General features: G+C 47.0%; 1 protein-coding gene across 4 annotated transcripts in view; it reads left to right on the top strand.

Annotated features, from left to right (window-relative positions):
* The window catches only part of TRIO (trio Rho guanine nucleotide exchange factor), a 370973-nt gene that overhangs the window by 194498 nt on the left and 159131 nt on the right, over positions 1-17344 (top strand). For all 4 annotated transcript variants that reach the window (XM_082837244.1, XM_082837245.1, XM_082837243.1 and 1 more), the window contains exon 10: positions 7791-7913. In XM_082837244.1, coding sequence (XP_082693370.1) covers positions 7791-7913 — 123 coding nt within the window. The remainder of the gene's footprint in view (positions 1-7790; positions 7914-17344) is intronic.

Below are 17344 nucleotides of genomic sequence, written 5' to 3'. Positions count from 1 at the left end.
ACACAAGAAAGTGCGTGTGGAGCACACGCTCCTGGCCTTTCCTGTGCTCTCATGGGAGTTAAGCAGAAGTAGTTCCTGCAATGCAGGGCATTTGGTGTCCTGTATCATATGTTTGCTGTGTGTAATTTGACTGAGGTTTTCTTAAATAGCATCTTTTCCAAGTGAGCATTAGGATTAGTGTACTTTGAAATGTTCTAGAAACCATTTTAAAAAAAAATTTCAGTATTATGAGTAATTAGAAGGTGTGGTACATAATGCAATGGAATATCACTCAGCCATTAAAAAGAATGAAATAATGCCATTTGGAGTAACATGGATGGACCTACAGATTATCATACTGAGTGAAGGAAGTTAGAGAAAGAATATTGCTTATATGTGGAATCTGAAAAGAAATGATACAAATGGACTTACAAAACAGAAACAGACTCACAGACTTAGAGAAGGAACTTCTGGTTATGGGGGTGGGGGAGGAGATAGGGACTTTGGGATTGACATGTACACACTACTGCATTTAAAATGGATAACCAACAAGGACCTGCTGTATAGCATATGGAACTCTGCTCAATATTATGTACCAACCTAAATGGGAGAAGAAGTTGAAAAAGAATAGAGACATGTATATCTATAACTGAATCACTTTGTTGGACACCTGAAACTGTCACAACATTGTTAATCAACTATAGTCCAATATAAAATAAAAAGTTAAAAAAAGAGTTGGGGCTTCCCTGGTGGCGCAGTGGTTAAGAATCCGCCTGCCAATGCAGGGGACAGGGTTTGAGCCCTGGTCTGGGAAGATTCTCACATGCCGCGGAGCACCTAAGCCCGCGAGCCACAACTCCTGAAGCCTGCGCGCCTAGAGCCCGTGCTCCGCAACAAGAGAAGCCACTGCTCGCCACAACTAGAGAGAGCCCGCGCACAGCAACGAAGACCCAATGCAGCCAAAAACAAATAAATAAAATAAATTTTAAAAAAAGAGTGATTATATTTTTAGAACAAACTTAATTCTAATTTTGAAATACAATGATTGAAGAAATGCAGAGTTCTTGGCTCCCCTGGAGAGAAGTAAAGAAATGTGTGGGTGGAGATAGTCGTTACTGTCAGGCAGCGGTGAATGCTGGACCTAGAACGTTACTCTTTCTTCACTCAGTCCTCAAGAGCCCACAGATGCATGTGGAATTTTGTGTCTGTTTCATTTCACTGTAAATATTATGCCACGCACTTTACAGAATTTAGACCCAGAGGCCCTTGTGATCACGTCAGACCAGGCCCCTCATTTTCCAGGTTAAAAAACCCCAGACTCAAAAAAGTCGAGCATCTTGGCCGAAGCTGCAGGAAGCCTAGTGGGTTTTTAACTGCTTCACTGCTCTTGACCTGGGGAGGATGCTTCACTCTGAGCTAATCAAAGAGTCAAATTGACATCTTACTTAAGAAGGAATATTTAAGTGGAGCTTCTCGGGCTCTAGGAAGGGGCTTTCATAGAAGCTGCAGTTGCCCATCACTGCAAAGGAAAATAGCTACTGAGGAGACTTTTAACATTTCTTCACATTTTATTTTCTCGCTCACTGTTTGCATTCACCTTAGGAGTGGATGAGGGGAAACAGAGGCCGCAAGGGAGAGAGGGCACTGACTCCCAGCCCCCAGCGGTCCCGAGCCCAGCTATTCCCAGCTCACAGCTTCGTGTTCTTCTCTGAGCAGCTGATGGGAAAGGGAAGAGCGTGACTGGGAGGCCGGCTTCAGGAGTTAAGTACGCTGTGAGCGTTAGGGAAGAAGGTGCCAGGCAGGCTCAGATGGCAGGGGTGTGTGGGTTCCCTCACTTCTGATTCTTAACTTCGTGATTAAGTGTCATTAACAGTGTAATACTGGATGTCCGTCCTCCTTGCAGCAGTGGCTGAAACACTGGACTTTAAGAAAAGTTATGTTATTGCAGAGCAGGCCTCCTTTTTGATCCCCCATTTGAGTTTAGCAAATTTCAAATGATGTGGCTTAGTTGTTTGGTCATCCTTTGTTATAATCACTAAAATAGCATTGATTTGATCATCAAGAAAGCTCTTATCTAGGGCTTCCCTGGTGGCGCAGTGGTTGGGAGTCTGCCTGCCGATGCAGGGGACACGGGTTCGTTCCCTGGTCCGGGAGGATCCCACATGCCGCGGAGCGGCTGGGCCGGTGGGCCATGGCCGCTGAGCCTGCATATCCAGAGCCTGTGCTCCGCAACGGGAGAGGCCACAACAGTGAGAGGCCTGCGTACCGCAAAAAAAAAAAAAAAAAGAAAGAAAGCTCTTATCTAAATGCTTCTGTCAGGAGCACTTATTTAAAAGCAGAACTAGAAGCATAGTATGTCTATTTCTAGATTGGTATCCTGATGATTTAAATAACAGCCAGCCTGTTGAACAAGGAAGTAACTAAAGTAAGTGAAACTGGGTTAGTTTTGGTTTTACAGGGAATCTAGGGTAGGGATGGGAGGAAATTCGTATTTTGCCACTAGAAAATCTGATTTTATATTAAAAAGAACAAATTCAGAATATTTTAGAATTACCATTGTTTTTTATTTGTTTCATGTAACCGTAGTTTTTAAAACTGAATATAGAATCGGCAGAGTTAATTGTTTCATTTTTGTGTGCTTAAAATGTGACTTAGAGCAGCGGTCCCCAACCTTTTTTGGTACCAGGGACCGGTTTCGTGGAAGACAGTCTCTTTCCACGGGCTGGAGTGGGTGGGGGTAGTCAGGCGGTGATGCGAGCGATGGGGGCAGCAGTTGAAGCTTCGCTCGCTTGCCCGTTCCTCACCTGCTGCTGTGCGGCCGGGGTCTTAACAGGGTGGAGGCCCCCTGACTCAGAGGGAACTCTCATTATTGTGCCAGAAAACACTGATTCCCTAGGCCTTGTCTCTTTAAAACAGTAGCTAAAATTGACAGATGTTTGTATGTTTTCCCTGAATACCGTTTGCATCCAAAGTTCTCAGTAAAAATAGATAAGCTTAATGTGCTCCTGGTGGTTTTATGTCAGAGGTCTGGTCTAGTTTTTACAAACAGTAAATCTTAGCGCTGGAACTCTAACGTTAGAAATACTTTAAAGGTTTTCATATAGTATTTACATTTCATAAAGTAACACAATATAATGAGGGGTAGGAGCCTATGTTCGGATTCTTGAAGTCCTGTGTTTGTTTCTCTTTTTAACGAGGTGTTCTTTCCCGGGCTCTTAACTTTCCTGAACATCCAGGTCTTGCTTAATAGAGATAGTAATAAAAGTCTGCTGTCTTCTTTGTAGCCCTTCGGACACATATGTTTTGGAATTAAGAATCTCTCAGAGTTGAGAAAGAGAACAGTGTGTATACACTGTGATACACGCTCTGGTGAGGTCTGGGCAGCCCCCCATCATCAAGCACATGGAGATTTCTGCAGCCATATGTTCAAGGACCCACACCAAAGGGATCAATAAAGACTATTAGTAGCCTCAGGTCAGGTCTTATCGCCAGTGACCTTTTCTGACCAAGTTTTGAAAAAATATTTGGAATTTCAGAGCTGTTTTTAGCTTTTTGTGGATAAGGGGTTATGGACCTGTATTGCCCTCCCAAGCACAGCACAGAATAATCTCTCAATAGATGATGCCAGAGACAATGACATGGTACATGGTGATGATAGAAGGCTGTTCTAGTAAGTATTTGAAATGAACACCTCTGCATTTTCAAGGGAAAATGTCATTACATTGGTCTTTATATTGCATGTTGTTGACACATAGGCCCTTGAGAATGTGTCCTCTCTGACAAGGGTTTAGTATTTAGTTGTAAGTTCTTAAGTAGTAATTACTTAGAAATATTAATCCACAAAACATAGTGAATATTAGGTAGTAGGGGCTTATGGCAGAAAATTACTTTAGAGATTGTACGGGATAGCCAGACTCGGCCACGTGAGTGAGGGTAGAAAAGGCAACAGTGGCCAGTTCCCGAGATGTGTGGTCCAGGTGTGGTGTTGTTTGCTGGTTCACCTCCCCCCATTTTGCTCTCTATTATAATAGTGTCACTTACCCAATAGCCTGAACTGTTCTGAAGCAAAGCAGCTCTTTCCTTCCTCAGTTTGCCACCTGTGTGCCAGCTCTGCTGACTTGAAGAGGCAGTGGAGACTAGAGGTTAAGAGAATGGACCCTGCTTCCTGGGTCCAGGTCCACAGACTGGCTCTTCCACTTGGTAGCCGTTGGTCCTGCGTCTTCATGTATGAAACAGAGTCACGATGTACCCCCATCCAGCTCTCCGTGAGGACTGGTGGTGTAGTGTATGTCAGGGCCGGCTTCAGTAGCAGGTGCTCAGACAGCAGCGCAATTATTCATTAAGAGATGAGCATTATCATACTGCCGTCGTCACGTTCAATCTTATAATTGCATTACAAGCAGGGAGCTAAGCAATCTGAGATTTTCTGCACAGCTGACATTTTGACTTAGATGCTGAGAAGGATTATCTGTGTTTTAAGTCTTGGCGGCTCACTTTGGAGCGACCTTGACCTTGGGGCTATCATGGTGCCTGTTAGAGGACACTGTACAGAGGAACGAGCTTGCCCCACATTCCGCGAACAAGGAGGGGGCGCTGTCGGCCTCCCAGCCTTGCTCTTCTGCCTGTGAACCAGGTGCCCTGGGAAGGACTGGCTTTTGCCCTTTTTCCTCGAGCCGGCTGCAGAGAGCAAGTTGTTGTTCAGGTGAAGGTCACAAGGCAGGGAGAGGGCAGCTTCCACCACGGCTGAGTCAGGGAGGGGGCCGGCTGGACTAGCTTGATGGAGCCCCTGGCTTGCAAATACTTTTATGTTTTAAATGGAAAGGTTCCACAAGCTTGTCTTTCAAATGCTCCTTGGGCAGGTATGTTCATTCAGGATTCCTTGGCGATCTGGGAAACATTCTCAGACTTAATGAGAAGCAAAAGCCTCCTGGGGAAGTTTGGTTTTGAGTATGAGCTAGATTTCACAATTGTCTGCGACTGTTTTTAAGAAGTGCTTGGAATTTGTAGTCTTCTTTGAATTACTTTCATGTTTGTTGGAAATATAATTTCACTTGGTATTTATAATTCTGTGAAAAGGAACCACTAATAAAAGAAAAATTGTAACCCATTTGTAACCCTGAGTGATTGGTTCATAATAGCTTTTATTTCCAATTTATGCTTTCTGAAGCAACTTTTCTCGGGCTTGAAAAAACAAATTCTTATTTTTTAAAAACGACTGTGTTTTGCTCCCTCCAGCTCTTTCTACCAAATAGTGTTTGTCTTTTACTTTTTGAAATGGTGCCCTTACTTCAAGTCTGTATTGAGTCATCAGTACTCATCAGGTTTGCTGTTTACCAAACCTCGATTTTTCTTTGTACACTATGTTGGGGAGTATACAGCAGATACTATAGCTGTAGTTTAAAAAAAGAGTCTCCTAGTCTTTCATGCAGATGTGATAGGGAAGTGGACAGTGGCATAGATGTACTTACGTATCTCTCAACTCTTTTCAAGCTTAATATACTTGATCCTAGTCTTCTGCCTGATGCTGGCCTCATACCGAAAGGCACATTCCATTAACTGTATCCGTTCTTTGAAGTTGAGACATCTTGAAATTATCATTGGGTATTTCTGTACTAGTGAGACAGGACCTGTGTTCTGTAATACGTAGTAAGAGACTGTCATATAAACAGCAGCTTGATATCAGGTGGTGAATGTGGTATTACCTACTAATGGTGATACTGAAGGTCTCTCTCTCTCTTTTTAATCTGAAGAAAGAAAAATAATATACTAAGTGCACTGGTTAAAAAGCAATGGAATCTTCATAGCCTGTGCTACCAAAGAGCTTGACATTAGATGGAAGCTGTCTCTGGTGACAGTTTGTGGGTGGGGATGGCTTGTGTGCTCTATACCTGCCACGCCAGGATATTAAGGTGCTTGACAACTCACAGGCCCCCATTATTATCCCCACTGAGCAGGCGGGAAGCTGCGGCTCAGAAGGGCTACCCCGTGTCTGTGGGGCAGAGGGCTAGACATGAAAGGTAAAGAGGGAGCTTTTCAGAAGGGCTGGGAGGTGGACAGACAGAAGACAAATGGATCCAGTAGGAATCACTTTGATAGTGTGACCCCGGGTGACTGGCAGAGCGTGGTGTTGACAGAGGTTCAGAAATAAACTATGGTAATAGGGTAAGCGTGTACCTGTAGCCTGAGCAGCCGCTGCGCTGCGAGGCTTGACCTCCGTACCCCACCCTGTCCTCCCACATGCGCGCGCGGACACACACACACACACACACACACCCCTGCTCATTCTACAAGGCTCTTTACAGAGGCCCACCAGGGATTTATTCAGGTTCGTGAGCCATTTTATTTACACGCATTACTGACTTTGCTAAGCCCTGTGCAGAAAGGACCATCAGTCAGACCAGAAGGTGACTGGTGTGGAGCAGAAGAGGACAAGTCCGGCTGTCCGTGGACAGGCCTTTAGCAGCTGCCTCTTTTTATCTAGATGTCTGTCAGCACAACTGATCTCTCAGTGGTGGAGGTAACAAAGGGCAAGGGATCACTTTTGTAGCAATGAACCTCAAATTAACGCCCCTTTTATTTATTTACTTTAACTGAAATATAGCTGACATGCAGTGTTAGGTTAGTGTCAGGTATACTCTGTAGTGACTTGGCATTTGCATACATTGTGAAACAATCACCGGGTAAATTTAGTGCCCAGCTGTCCACACACAGTTATTGCAGTATTATCCACTGTCTTCCCCAAGCTGTGCATTGCATTCCCCACCCTAAGGCCCCCTTAATTTTGCAGTTAGTGGAGGGCTGTGACTGGGCCCCTTCCAGGTTGCCCTCTAGACCACAGTCCTAGCTGTGCGGCTCCAGGCAGGTCTTTAGTCCAAGATTGTTTTGATCTGCATCCTTAGTTACCATGGCTACGAATTGCAGAATCCGAGGTGGCCTTCAGTACTTTGCAACACATGAACAAATGTCTTCAGATATTCAAATATCTTTTAAGGAAAGTTTCTGGCTAAAGACGTCACTGACTTCGTTTTTGACTGGTTATCCCCTCTCCATCAGAAAGAGACGAATGTGTATTTGATGTAGTCTTAAATATGTTGTGTGATGATGATGGCGTTTTGCAACTTCTCAAGTGCAGTAGCCAGTGAACTACTCAGCCCCAGCTGTGACTTAAAAACGTTGGGTTGCCCTGCTTTACTTTTACTCTTTTTCTTTCGTGTGGTGGATTTCAGCTAGCAAGAACTCTTACGTATTTAAGTTCATGGGATGTTTAGCTTTTACAACCAGCTTAGTTTATAGAATAAATTATCCTCGAAGACCAGGACAGAGGCATTTAGCTGTTTTGTTTTCCTGGGTTTTACTTACATGTTTCAAGTCTTTTAGAAGAGACAGAAAAACATGAACTCTGTAGTTAAACTTCAGTTGTCTGAGTTGTGAAGCTTTGAGCCTTATAAAAATGTTAAGTTAAATTGCTCCTCTGTGACTTGACTACCACTATCTCACACAGAACCCAGGCAGTTTCGTTGGCTCAGTCATGCATAAACTGAGGTGAGATTTAATTTAATCATTATTGCATGTAATGTTTATACATAGACAGACTTGCACTATTAAAGTAAGAGCTGATTAAAATCGTGGTGGGAAAGCTGACAGAAGATGTAATTCTCAACGTGTTAGATTACTGTCCGGTTGCTCCCAATTTTTTTTCTCTCTTGTTTCTTACAGAGTTTAGATAAGAGACTGTATGGTTAATGGATAGCCCTAAAACTGATGGAGGCAGGCATGGTTTTTATGGCATGTATATCTGTATTTCATTGTAGGTGCTGGACTGGATTGAGAACCATGGAGAAGCATTTCTGAGCAAACATACAGGTGTGGGGAAATCTCTCCATCGGGCCAGAGCTTTGCAGAAACGTCATGAAGATTTTGAAGAAGTAGCACAGGTAAAACAATGGCTTTTACTATTTTCTTCCATAAATACCTATGTGGTTGGTTTTGAATTACAGTTTTAACCCCACCTCTGTTGACTTAGCTTTAATGACGTAGGTTTGAAGGTGATTCAGAGGTAATGCTCAGATTTCAGATGAAGCTGTCATGGCCCGGCCGAAAGATGATTTAGACGGTTGACCCTTTCATAAATGCGGAGTTCTTGAAACAGAAAAATGTCTTGGCTATTTTTGCCATATTTATGGTACAAGTGTCTGTTGACTAGTTTGTAAAATTCCAGTTCATAATCAGGGAATAACAGTCCTTGAATTTCTGTAATGATGGGCCAGCATTTCTTTTCCCTTTTCTATTTCTTTTAAAGTCATGTGCTTCAGAAACAGGAGGCAGGGGTGTGGTGTGTTAAGAGCATGAGATTTGTGGAGTTGGAATGTTGGCTGTAATGCTCACCAGCTGTGTGGCTTTGGAAAAGTCTCTTAACCTTTCTGAGGTTAACTTTTTTACCTGAAAAGTAGGCACAGTGAGGGCTGCTGGAGAGGAAGTAAGGTGTGTGTGATAGTGTCATGTATGGCATCTCGCCCAGGTCTTTCCCACGTTGGTAAATGTGCCTTTCATTTAGGTTTGTGTTTTGAAAGAAAGAGGAGTGAAGGAGGGAGAGAGTACCATGCCATGATATATATGTGGAAGCTGTAGGAGCTAGGGTAGAAGTTGTTTTAAAAAGAAATTGTAGGATGAATCCAAACTGAGACACATTATGGTAAAACGGAGGAACACCAAAGGCAGCGTCTCAGCAAGCAGAGAGAAATAACAAGATCACAGCCGTGAGAATGACTCTTCGCTGACTTCTCCCAGTAACTGCAGATTCTGGAAGACAGTGGGATGGAGCCCCGAGGGAAAGGAACTCTGAACCTGGAATTCCACACCCAGTGGAGCTATCGTCCAACAGTGAGAATAAAATATAGACCAAGACCAAGAGAGTTTACCGTTCACTTACTTACAGGAGAACTGAGGCGTGCATTTAGTCAGAGTAATGGCAGCACCCACTGCAGTTTAAACTCCACGAGCGCAGGGATTTTGTGTTGTTCACTTCTCGGTCACTAGCGCCTAGAACAGGCTGGCGTGGTGCAGCTAAGCGTCCAGCAGTATTTGTTGAACGAGTTAATTTAATGAATAAAAAGGAAATATGAGAAGAAAGGCTTGAGGTCAGTAATGAACACAGAAATTGGTAAATATGTTTGTAAATCAAAGGATTGACCGTTTGGACACAAGACGGTAGAACTGGGCGGCAGTTAAAAACACGACGGAGCAAAGCCCCGGAGCCCTTGAACACAGAAGGTGGAGAGGTGTCCTGAGGAGGTTGGCAGGAGGTGTTGCTTATCTTAGATTTGTAAGGACAGGGGTGCGTGTGAGCGTTTTTGAATGACTACTAAATGCAGGGATAGAAAACACTGCTTCCCATAAGTATAAAGAGAAAAGAAATACAGAAAACCAGATAAGTAAAGACTCAGGAAAATGAGTCTAGTGGAAGCAAAAGAAAGGAGAACAACAAAAATCATGTCGGAAATCACAAAATAAGATGTAGCAATCTGTCCCCAAATAGCAGTAATTAAAGTCAATGCAAAATAGACTATACTTGTTAAAAGAAAGATTCTCTGATTGAATAGTTTTTTAAAAATTGTACTGTGTATTGTTTTCAAAGGGCAAACCTAAAACATAAATACCCAGGAATTTTGAAAGTATGTAAAGTGTTAGAAGAAGATCCACCAGGCAACTATTAAGCAAATGAAAACTGGTATAGGAATATTGGTGTTAAGCAAATAGACGTGAAAGCATAAAAACGTCATTAGAAATAAGGAGAGCCTTCAATTATAAAAGGGGGAGTGTCAATATACACCTAACGATTTAGTCTCAAAATCTGTAACGCCAAGATAAGCAGGAGTGGGTGCGTCCATGGGTTTTACATGACAGAGGGTTCAGGAAACTGATGTGAGATAGAGTCACGAGATAAGAAAGCAAACTGCACTTCAGTCCTGTTCAGGGAAAATGCCTTTAAAAAGTTACCTCCTTTAGGGCTTCCCTGGTGGCTCAGTGCTTGAGAGTCCGCCTGCCGATGCAGGGGACGCGGGTTCGTGTCCCGGTCCGGGAAGATCCCACATGCCGCGGAGCGGCTGCGCCCGTGGGCCATGGCCACTGAGCCTGCGCGTCCGGAGCCTGTGCTCCGCAACGGGAGAGGCCACAACAGTGAGAGGCCCGCGTACCGCAAAAAAAAAAAAAGTTACCTCCTTTACACTGTAAAAGTCTCTGTATGTAAAGTTAAAGTGACACCCAGCCTCGTGCATTCTTGATCTTAGAAGCGGGATGGAAGAGGCTCCGTGTTCAGCGGCCTTGCCGCACCAGGATGGGTCTCTGGATTTCTCTTTTCTGCATTACGTGTGATGTCCCTACTTACGGTTGCTGGCAAATATTTTGCCTTCCTCTCGTAGCAGAAGAAATGTGGAAAATGTGTTCCATCTCCCCTTGGATTTCCCATAAGATAAGCCACTGCTCTGTAGCCTTGTGGTTTGAGGATGGATGTGAGATTTGGATCCTCTGAGCAAAGACTTCAGGTGCCAAAGAATCTAAGAGGTGGGACTGCAAACAGCCAAACCCAGAGCAGGCTCCTGCCCCAAGTAGCAAGGTCACCCGTGACTGTGGGCTCGGTTCCAGTGTGAAGGCGCTGGCCCGCCGAGTGTCCTCGTGTGCGTCCAGCACCTGTTGACCCCTCCCTCTAATTCCTGTGGTGCCTTCTGTGGCGACCCTCGCCCTGTCTTTTCATGGTAATCTTACTTCTTCAGATCTAAGATGACAATCAAAGCCGTCAACACAGGGGCTCAGGGGGCAGCAAGAGGGAAACACTTTCTTTGTAGGGCACGTTTGCGTCTTGAGGTTTCTGGGGCGAGCCCCAGAGCGGAGGGAGGGCTGCCTTTACCCCTGGTTCAGAGAAAGGCAGGGGCCTGTCAGCTTCCGCTGCTCCCCGGCCGGGTCTCACTGCTTTCTTAGCATCTTTGGCATTTTGACCCTGGGACTCTACAGGGTACCTGACCCTCTTTTCCTTAAATTGAGAGTCCTTAAGCCCAAGTCTGAACTGTGCATGAAAAAACAAAAACCTTAAACGTAAACACCTTTTGCTCACTTTGCAAACATCTGCACCCGGTTTCCCTCCCTCTGGTCTTCATATAATCACCAGTCGTGTGCCAGGGGTTCATTCTGCTGGGGCCTGGGGAGCCACGCACAGACACCCAGCCTCCCCTCTCCGCGGGCCTCTCTCCTTTGCAAACCCGCCGGGGGGCAGGCTCTGAGCGCTCCGCCCTGGACCTGGCCGTGCACTCATTTCCACCCCCTGCTGGGACCTGGCCCCCTCACTTCTGGCCTCTTGGCCCAGCATCTCCAGCTTCTCCTTCTCTTCGTTCTTTTCCTTCTGGCATGAAATGTTTATAGGCCCTCCCGTCACTTGGAGAATGTCGCTTGATGCTGGTGCATGTTTTAGATACCGTTGGTTCAGAGGGAGTGTTGTGCACTTTACCTCCATCGCCCCTGGCACCGGCCTTCCGGTTTCTGCGTCCCTGGCTGATAAAACTGTAGCCAGGAGGCACACAGGGACGTGCCGTTGCCCAGAGTGGGCATTCAGCAGTCTGTCGTGGTTGGCTGTGAACGGGGACCAGCCCCTCCTGTGTGATAAATCCCCTCCACTTGCCTCAGGGTGAAAGGCTCTGATCCTTTCTGTCCGCAGACACAAGTCCAGCTCAGTGTGTGTCCTGTGACAGCGCCCGAGTGGTCCCTAATGGGGCTCTGGAGCCCAGTGCTCGCTGCCCGTGTACCTGCAGAAACTGCGCATCACGGACCCACTTCAGGCTTGTTCTGAAAGGAACGTGCCCTGCCTCAGAGGACACCGGGGGGCCACCCTGGACCCCTCTATGATAAGAACAGTTAAACGTAGTAAGCTGGGAGGGGGCTGTAGACCTGAAGAAATAGAGTGGGCTTCTCTCTCTAGCCCCCCCAGCTTGTTTAATAAAGATTCTTTGAGGGGCGTAAGAGGGAGGAGGGTAGCGTTTTAAGCCAGGAGAGGTCTGTCGTGTGAAGTGGCTGCACAAGGAGCCGGGCTTTATTAAGGCCACGTGCAGCGGATTCGGGCTAGACAGACAGCGGCCTGGGTATCGAGCCAGATTACACTCTGTGTTTGTAGCTTCATTCATGGAAAGCTGTCTGCCTCTTCCCAGAGAAGACGACGTCAGTCTTGCTCTCGGGCAGGGGGCGAGGCCACTGGAGGGAATGCCTTCCCCACCTTTCCTTCTCTACCCTCCCGTCTTCGATTGCTTTCTGTCCAAACAAAGTATAATACAAGTCCTACGGCAGAGGGAGGTCTACGGTCATGCTTTAGATGTATGTATGTTTTGGACAGAATGGCCTTTGGAGGCACCTTAAAAACAGGAACAGAGAGGCATCTTTAGTGCTTAATAAAGAGCCTTTTCTCATTTTCTGAAACGTACTCACAAAGGTAAAACACATTTTGGGTTTAGGGAAAAGAAATTTCTTTTTCATAGTTAAGTTTAAGGTGAGTTAGTGTGTGTCTTGGGGTTGTGTTTTGAAGGGTTCTTTGTAAAATGAATTCTAAATTGTCTCTAGACAATCTTTAGTTTCAGGATATTGAATTAGCAGTTTAGTTAATGAATTTTTCTTAAAGTCAGCTTCTTCAAAACATGACATGGTAAAGTAACATGACAGAGATTCAGAAACGAAGTGTCAAAAGTCTTATGGTTGAATTCATTTAAAACCTACTAAAACAAAGATTATTGTGTAGAACGGTTCTAGTGTTCTGAGAAGGGGGAACCCGAAAAGAGCCTCTTGTGTCCTTGGCGGCAGCGAGCTGTGCAGCCGGTGTGACTTCTGCAGGCCCTCGACTTCGCTGCGAGGCCCCTGGTCTCAGCTGCTTCAGACACTGCTAGAGCCACATCAGGAAGCGTGGGACCATTTCTGCACACGGTTCGGCAGACCCGAGAACCCCCTCGTGACTAATCTGAAGATCATTCCTTCTGTATGTCGTACAGTGATTGTTGAGTAGATAGATCCTATCCGATGACGCCATGCTGATGAATTTCTAGAGCACGGCAGATGCAGCCACGTTGCACGTTCACGCAGGAGCTTTAAAAAAGAAATGAACAATGCTTTCCACGTGAGGCTTTTTGCAAATGACTGGGCAAGGAAGGTGCTCTTTGACAGTCACCTGTTCTTCTACCTTCTAAATAATTGTCCAAGTTTAACGTCCCTTTTTAGATTTAAAAAGCTATGAGTACAGCAGCCAGGAAAGCTGAGAAAATTCTGGTTCGAGGAAGAAGCTGGTTTTGAGAGCACAGAAGATGTCTCTAATAGGAGTCAGTACATCTCTGGCATAGCATCTTCCCGTAGGTGCCTTCTCTCATGTCTGCTTGTCCCCTGGGATTCAAATCACCTTCCAAAGACGTAAACATCTCAAAGTTGTTCTCCAGGAAGCCATTTCTCTCAGTAACTTTTTTTGTGTGCGATATAATTAACGTGTCTTCCAGGATAAAGAAGTGTGGCATTCGGGAAAGCAGGAGACCTTAACCATTCATTCTGGATTTTCAGAAGCTAATCAGGCCAATTCTCTAACCCCCGGGGTCTCTCCTGAGCTCATTGATCTTTTGCAGGGAGGATGCTCTGAGCACAGCACGTGGGCACTTTCGGCACACCTGAAATTCAGGCGTGACATGCTTGTGTTTTCCTCCTTTCCTAAGATCAAGAAAACCCATCTTTTTTTTTTTTTTTAACCAGTTTCTAAATATAGCCTCTGGCCATCTTGCGTAAGACCCAGGCTGTAGCTGCTGTGGACGGTAGGGAGAGAAGGTCTGATCCTCCTTTGAAAGGCTCTTGTGTTTCTTGAGACCTAGGACATTGTGCAATTTTAATTTATTTCTCAAGAAAAAAGGAAACTCTTTGGGCGCACCCCGGCCTGGCCCTACAGTATATCTCCTTCAGTCCTCGCTGCAGGGATTGGTACCCCACCCCATGGACCAGGAACTGGGCCCCGCGGGAGATGCCCTGGGGACAGGGCAGTGGGTGGAAGAGGGGACTCCAGTCTCTTCAGACCCAAAAACAGCCTCCTTTACTTGACACCTCCTCCCTGCTGTAAGTCTAAGATTGAGTGACTCAGCCTTCCCTTCTGAGAGGACCGCTGGCCGAGGCCTTTGTTCTGGGGACAGTCCCAGCTCTCCTGACTGCTGGCTGAGTTTCTGCACCTCTTTGTCTCCGTGTTCTGGCTTATGAAGCAGAAGTGAAATCGTGTCCTTGTCACAAGGCTGCTTCGGGGCACAGAGCAAGTGCTCCAAAGCTAGTGTTTCTCATCCGTATGTTTATGAACACACGGAGATCCATTTCTTCCATGGCCAAAGGATCCAGGGTAGGTTCTGTGCACAGGGAGGCCTTGGCCTTGGGTTTCAGACAGGCCGCGGGCTAACCCTAGCTCCAGCAGCACCTACTGCTGTGCCGAGGGAGAGCCACGGAGACCTTCCTACTGGCTCAGGGTCTTCAAGCGTAAAATGAGAGGTGAGACGAAATGAGTGCCGTTTCGTGTCCCAGATCATTTAGAAATGCACGTCTTCCTTTGGGACGTTGATTGTTGTAACTGTCTTTACCTGCTGGCCAAGAGGCGGAAAGCCTTCAGAATTGGCATGTGTTGGGAGGCTCTGTCACCTGCAGATCCACTTACTAAACTTGAGAGGGAAGCGGCTTCATGGCTGTAGTGACAATAGATGCGAGAACAGGACTCGGCTCTTAGCAGGTGTGTACGTGCAGCGTACAGCGTGCTACGCTGTCTCCTCCGTCCAGCACCGAGGCCCCGTCGTGCCTCTGCTCAGAGCTGCAGAGCACGGTCCTGGAAGGCCCCGCAGGGAAGCGTGGATCCCCATAAAGCCACCGTCCCCAGGAATGTCACCTCACTGTGCGGCCTCTGATGAGCGGAGGCCTCTGGGGGCAACGTGTAGGCAGAACCTGCCCAGCAGGAACCTTGAGGCTGGTAGCTGCCCATCGTGAGGAGAGCTTTCTCTGTGCCCAGGGGCTGCGCTGAGGGGCCGGAGGCCAGCCTCCCCGGAGGGAATAACTAGGTCAGGGGTCCGCAAGCGGTACCGGTCTGCGGCCTGTTAGGAACGGGAGGTGAGTGGAGGGCAGGTGAGCGAAGCTTCCTCTGCCGCCCCCATCACTCGCATGACCGCCTGACCATCCTCCCTCCATCCCCCGGCCCCGTCCGTGGAAAAAGCATCTTCCACGAAACCGGTCCCTGGTGCCACAAAGGTTGGGGACCGCTGGACTAGGTGACAGAAGCTGTGGACAGTGCTCAGGACCTATTCCCTAGGTGAAGGCTGTTCTTTAAAAATCTGCTCTGTGTGTGTGTGTGTACATACATACACATCATATCTTTTTAATAAACTTCCTTAGACAACTTTTAGATGTACAGAAAAATGGTGGGGCTTCCCTGGTGGCGCAGTGGTTGAGAGTCCGCCTGCCGATGCAGGGGACACGGGTTCGTGCCCCAGTCCGGGAAGATCCCACATGCCGCGGAGCGGCTGGGCCCGTGAGGCATGGCTGCTGAGCCTGCGCGTCCGGAGCCTGTGCTCCGCAATGGGAGAGGCCACAACAGTGAGAGAGGCCCGCGTACCACACACACACACACAAAAATGGTGAAGATGATACGGAGAATTCTCATACCCTGCACCCAGTTTCCCTGTTATCAAAACTTACACCGTTCGTTAGTGCGGTACATTTGTTATCATTAATAAGCTAATATTGATCTAATATCATACTAATAATATATAATATTATACAAATGTAATATTGAACCGATACTGTTAGGATTAATAACTAATACTGATGAACTGAAGTCCGTACTTCGTTCAGGTTTCCTTCGTTTCCCCCTGTTCGGGGCCCCATCCCGGATCCACGCTGCATGTGGTTGTGAGGCCCCCTGAGGCTCCTCGTGGCCCCGACATTTTCCGTCGCTTCTTTTTGTGTCGTCGTTGATGGCTTCCTTATCCCTCATCGTTACCGCATCGCTGTGATTCTCATTCCTAGTTTAACTCCTCCCTCGTCCGTCTGGCTGCGAGGAGGGCTGATCCTATCCAGCCTGAGGCTGTGGGTCACCACGGCGACACCCAGGTACTGACGTGACAGTCTTTCTGTCCTGTCCTTCGGAATCTCCCAGGTGGTTTGATAATCTGCGTGAAGGGCTTCTTGTCACAAAGTCACCGCTGGCCAGAGTCGCGCAGGACGGAGAGTGGACTTTTCTGAAAAGTGCTTTTGTCGTTCCAGAGCTCTTTTGAAGTGGGCAGGTGCGCTGTCTGCTCTGTGCAGGAATCAGGACAGCTTAGCTTCCCAGTGGGTCACGGTGAATATATACAAAAGCCTTTAACTGTGCTTTGAAGCTCTGCAGTCAGATTGGGAATGACTGTGCTTTTCAGATGAGGCCACGTAATTGATTTCACACTCTGTAAAGTGTGCACATAGACATTTTCCGAGTCTGGCCGTGTCGGTCAGTCTTACGGGGTTCTTTGACGTCTCTCCCATCATTTCTAGGAGTTCTGAAGGATCCTTTGTTAGTAGTGCAGAACATTCTTGTGAGACTTGGATAGTACCAAGAAAGAAAAGTCCCCTGAAGATGGTTTTCCAGAGGGACAGGGAGAAGGGGGTGACTGTCAGCCCTGCAGCGTGTGAAGCAGGGCTGCGTGAACCACCGTTGTGAGGGGTGAGCTGAACAATACACTGGGCTGTTGAAAGCCCAGGCCCCTGAGGCAGGCCTGGATGCGTCCCGCTTTACCACCTGCCAGCCTTGGCCTCTGAGTCTTGAGATTGGCCTCCTGGCCTTAGTCTTCTGACCTGTCAAAGGGGCTGTGGTTAGGATCAGACAGCTCAGTGCGGGGGAGGCCCTTAGACCCACGCCCAGTAAGTGCTCGTGCCAGGGGCACACTTGGAGCAGGGAGCCATCGACCTATGCTGGTGACGAAGAGCAGACCACCCTCCAGCTGGTCTTTCTTGTCACGTTTAAATCCCCTGTTGACACTGTACCCCCTCAGAGCCTGCCCAGGACGGACCGCTCCACCCCACCCTGACGCTTGGGCCTCGTGTGCTCTTTAAGTGTGCGTCAGCGTCATTTTTGAGATCACCTCATACTTATCACACTGAATGTTACTCTGTTGTAAAATTTTTTTAAACTTGCAGAAGAGTTGGAAATACAGCACAAAGAACCTACCCGCCACGCTAAACCGTTGACTCGAGTGTGTGTTTCCTACCAGCATCCTGCTATACAGCCGTAATACCGCCATCAAAATCAGGAAATTAACACTGACACATGGCTACCTTCTAACCCTCAGACCACCATGTCCTTCAT

The sequence above is a fragment of the Leucopleurus acutus genome (genome assembly GCF_964270905.1).
Source record: "Leucopleurus acutus genome assembly, chromosome: 3".
NCBI lineage: Eukaryota > Metazoa > Chordata > Mammalia > Artiodactyla > Delphinidae > Leucopleurus > Leucopleurus acutus.
This window is presented reverse-complemented; position numbering and strand designations above follow the sequence as displayed.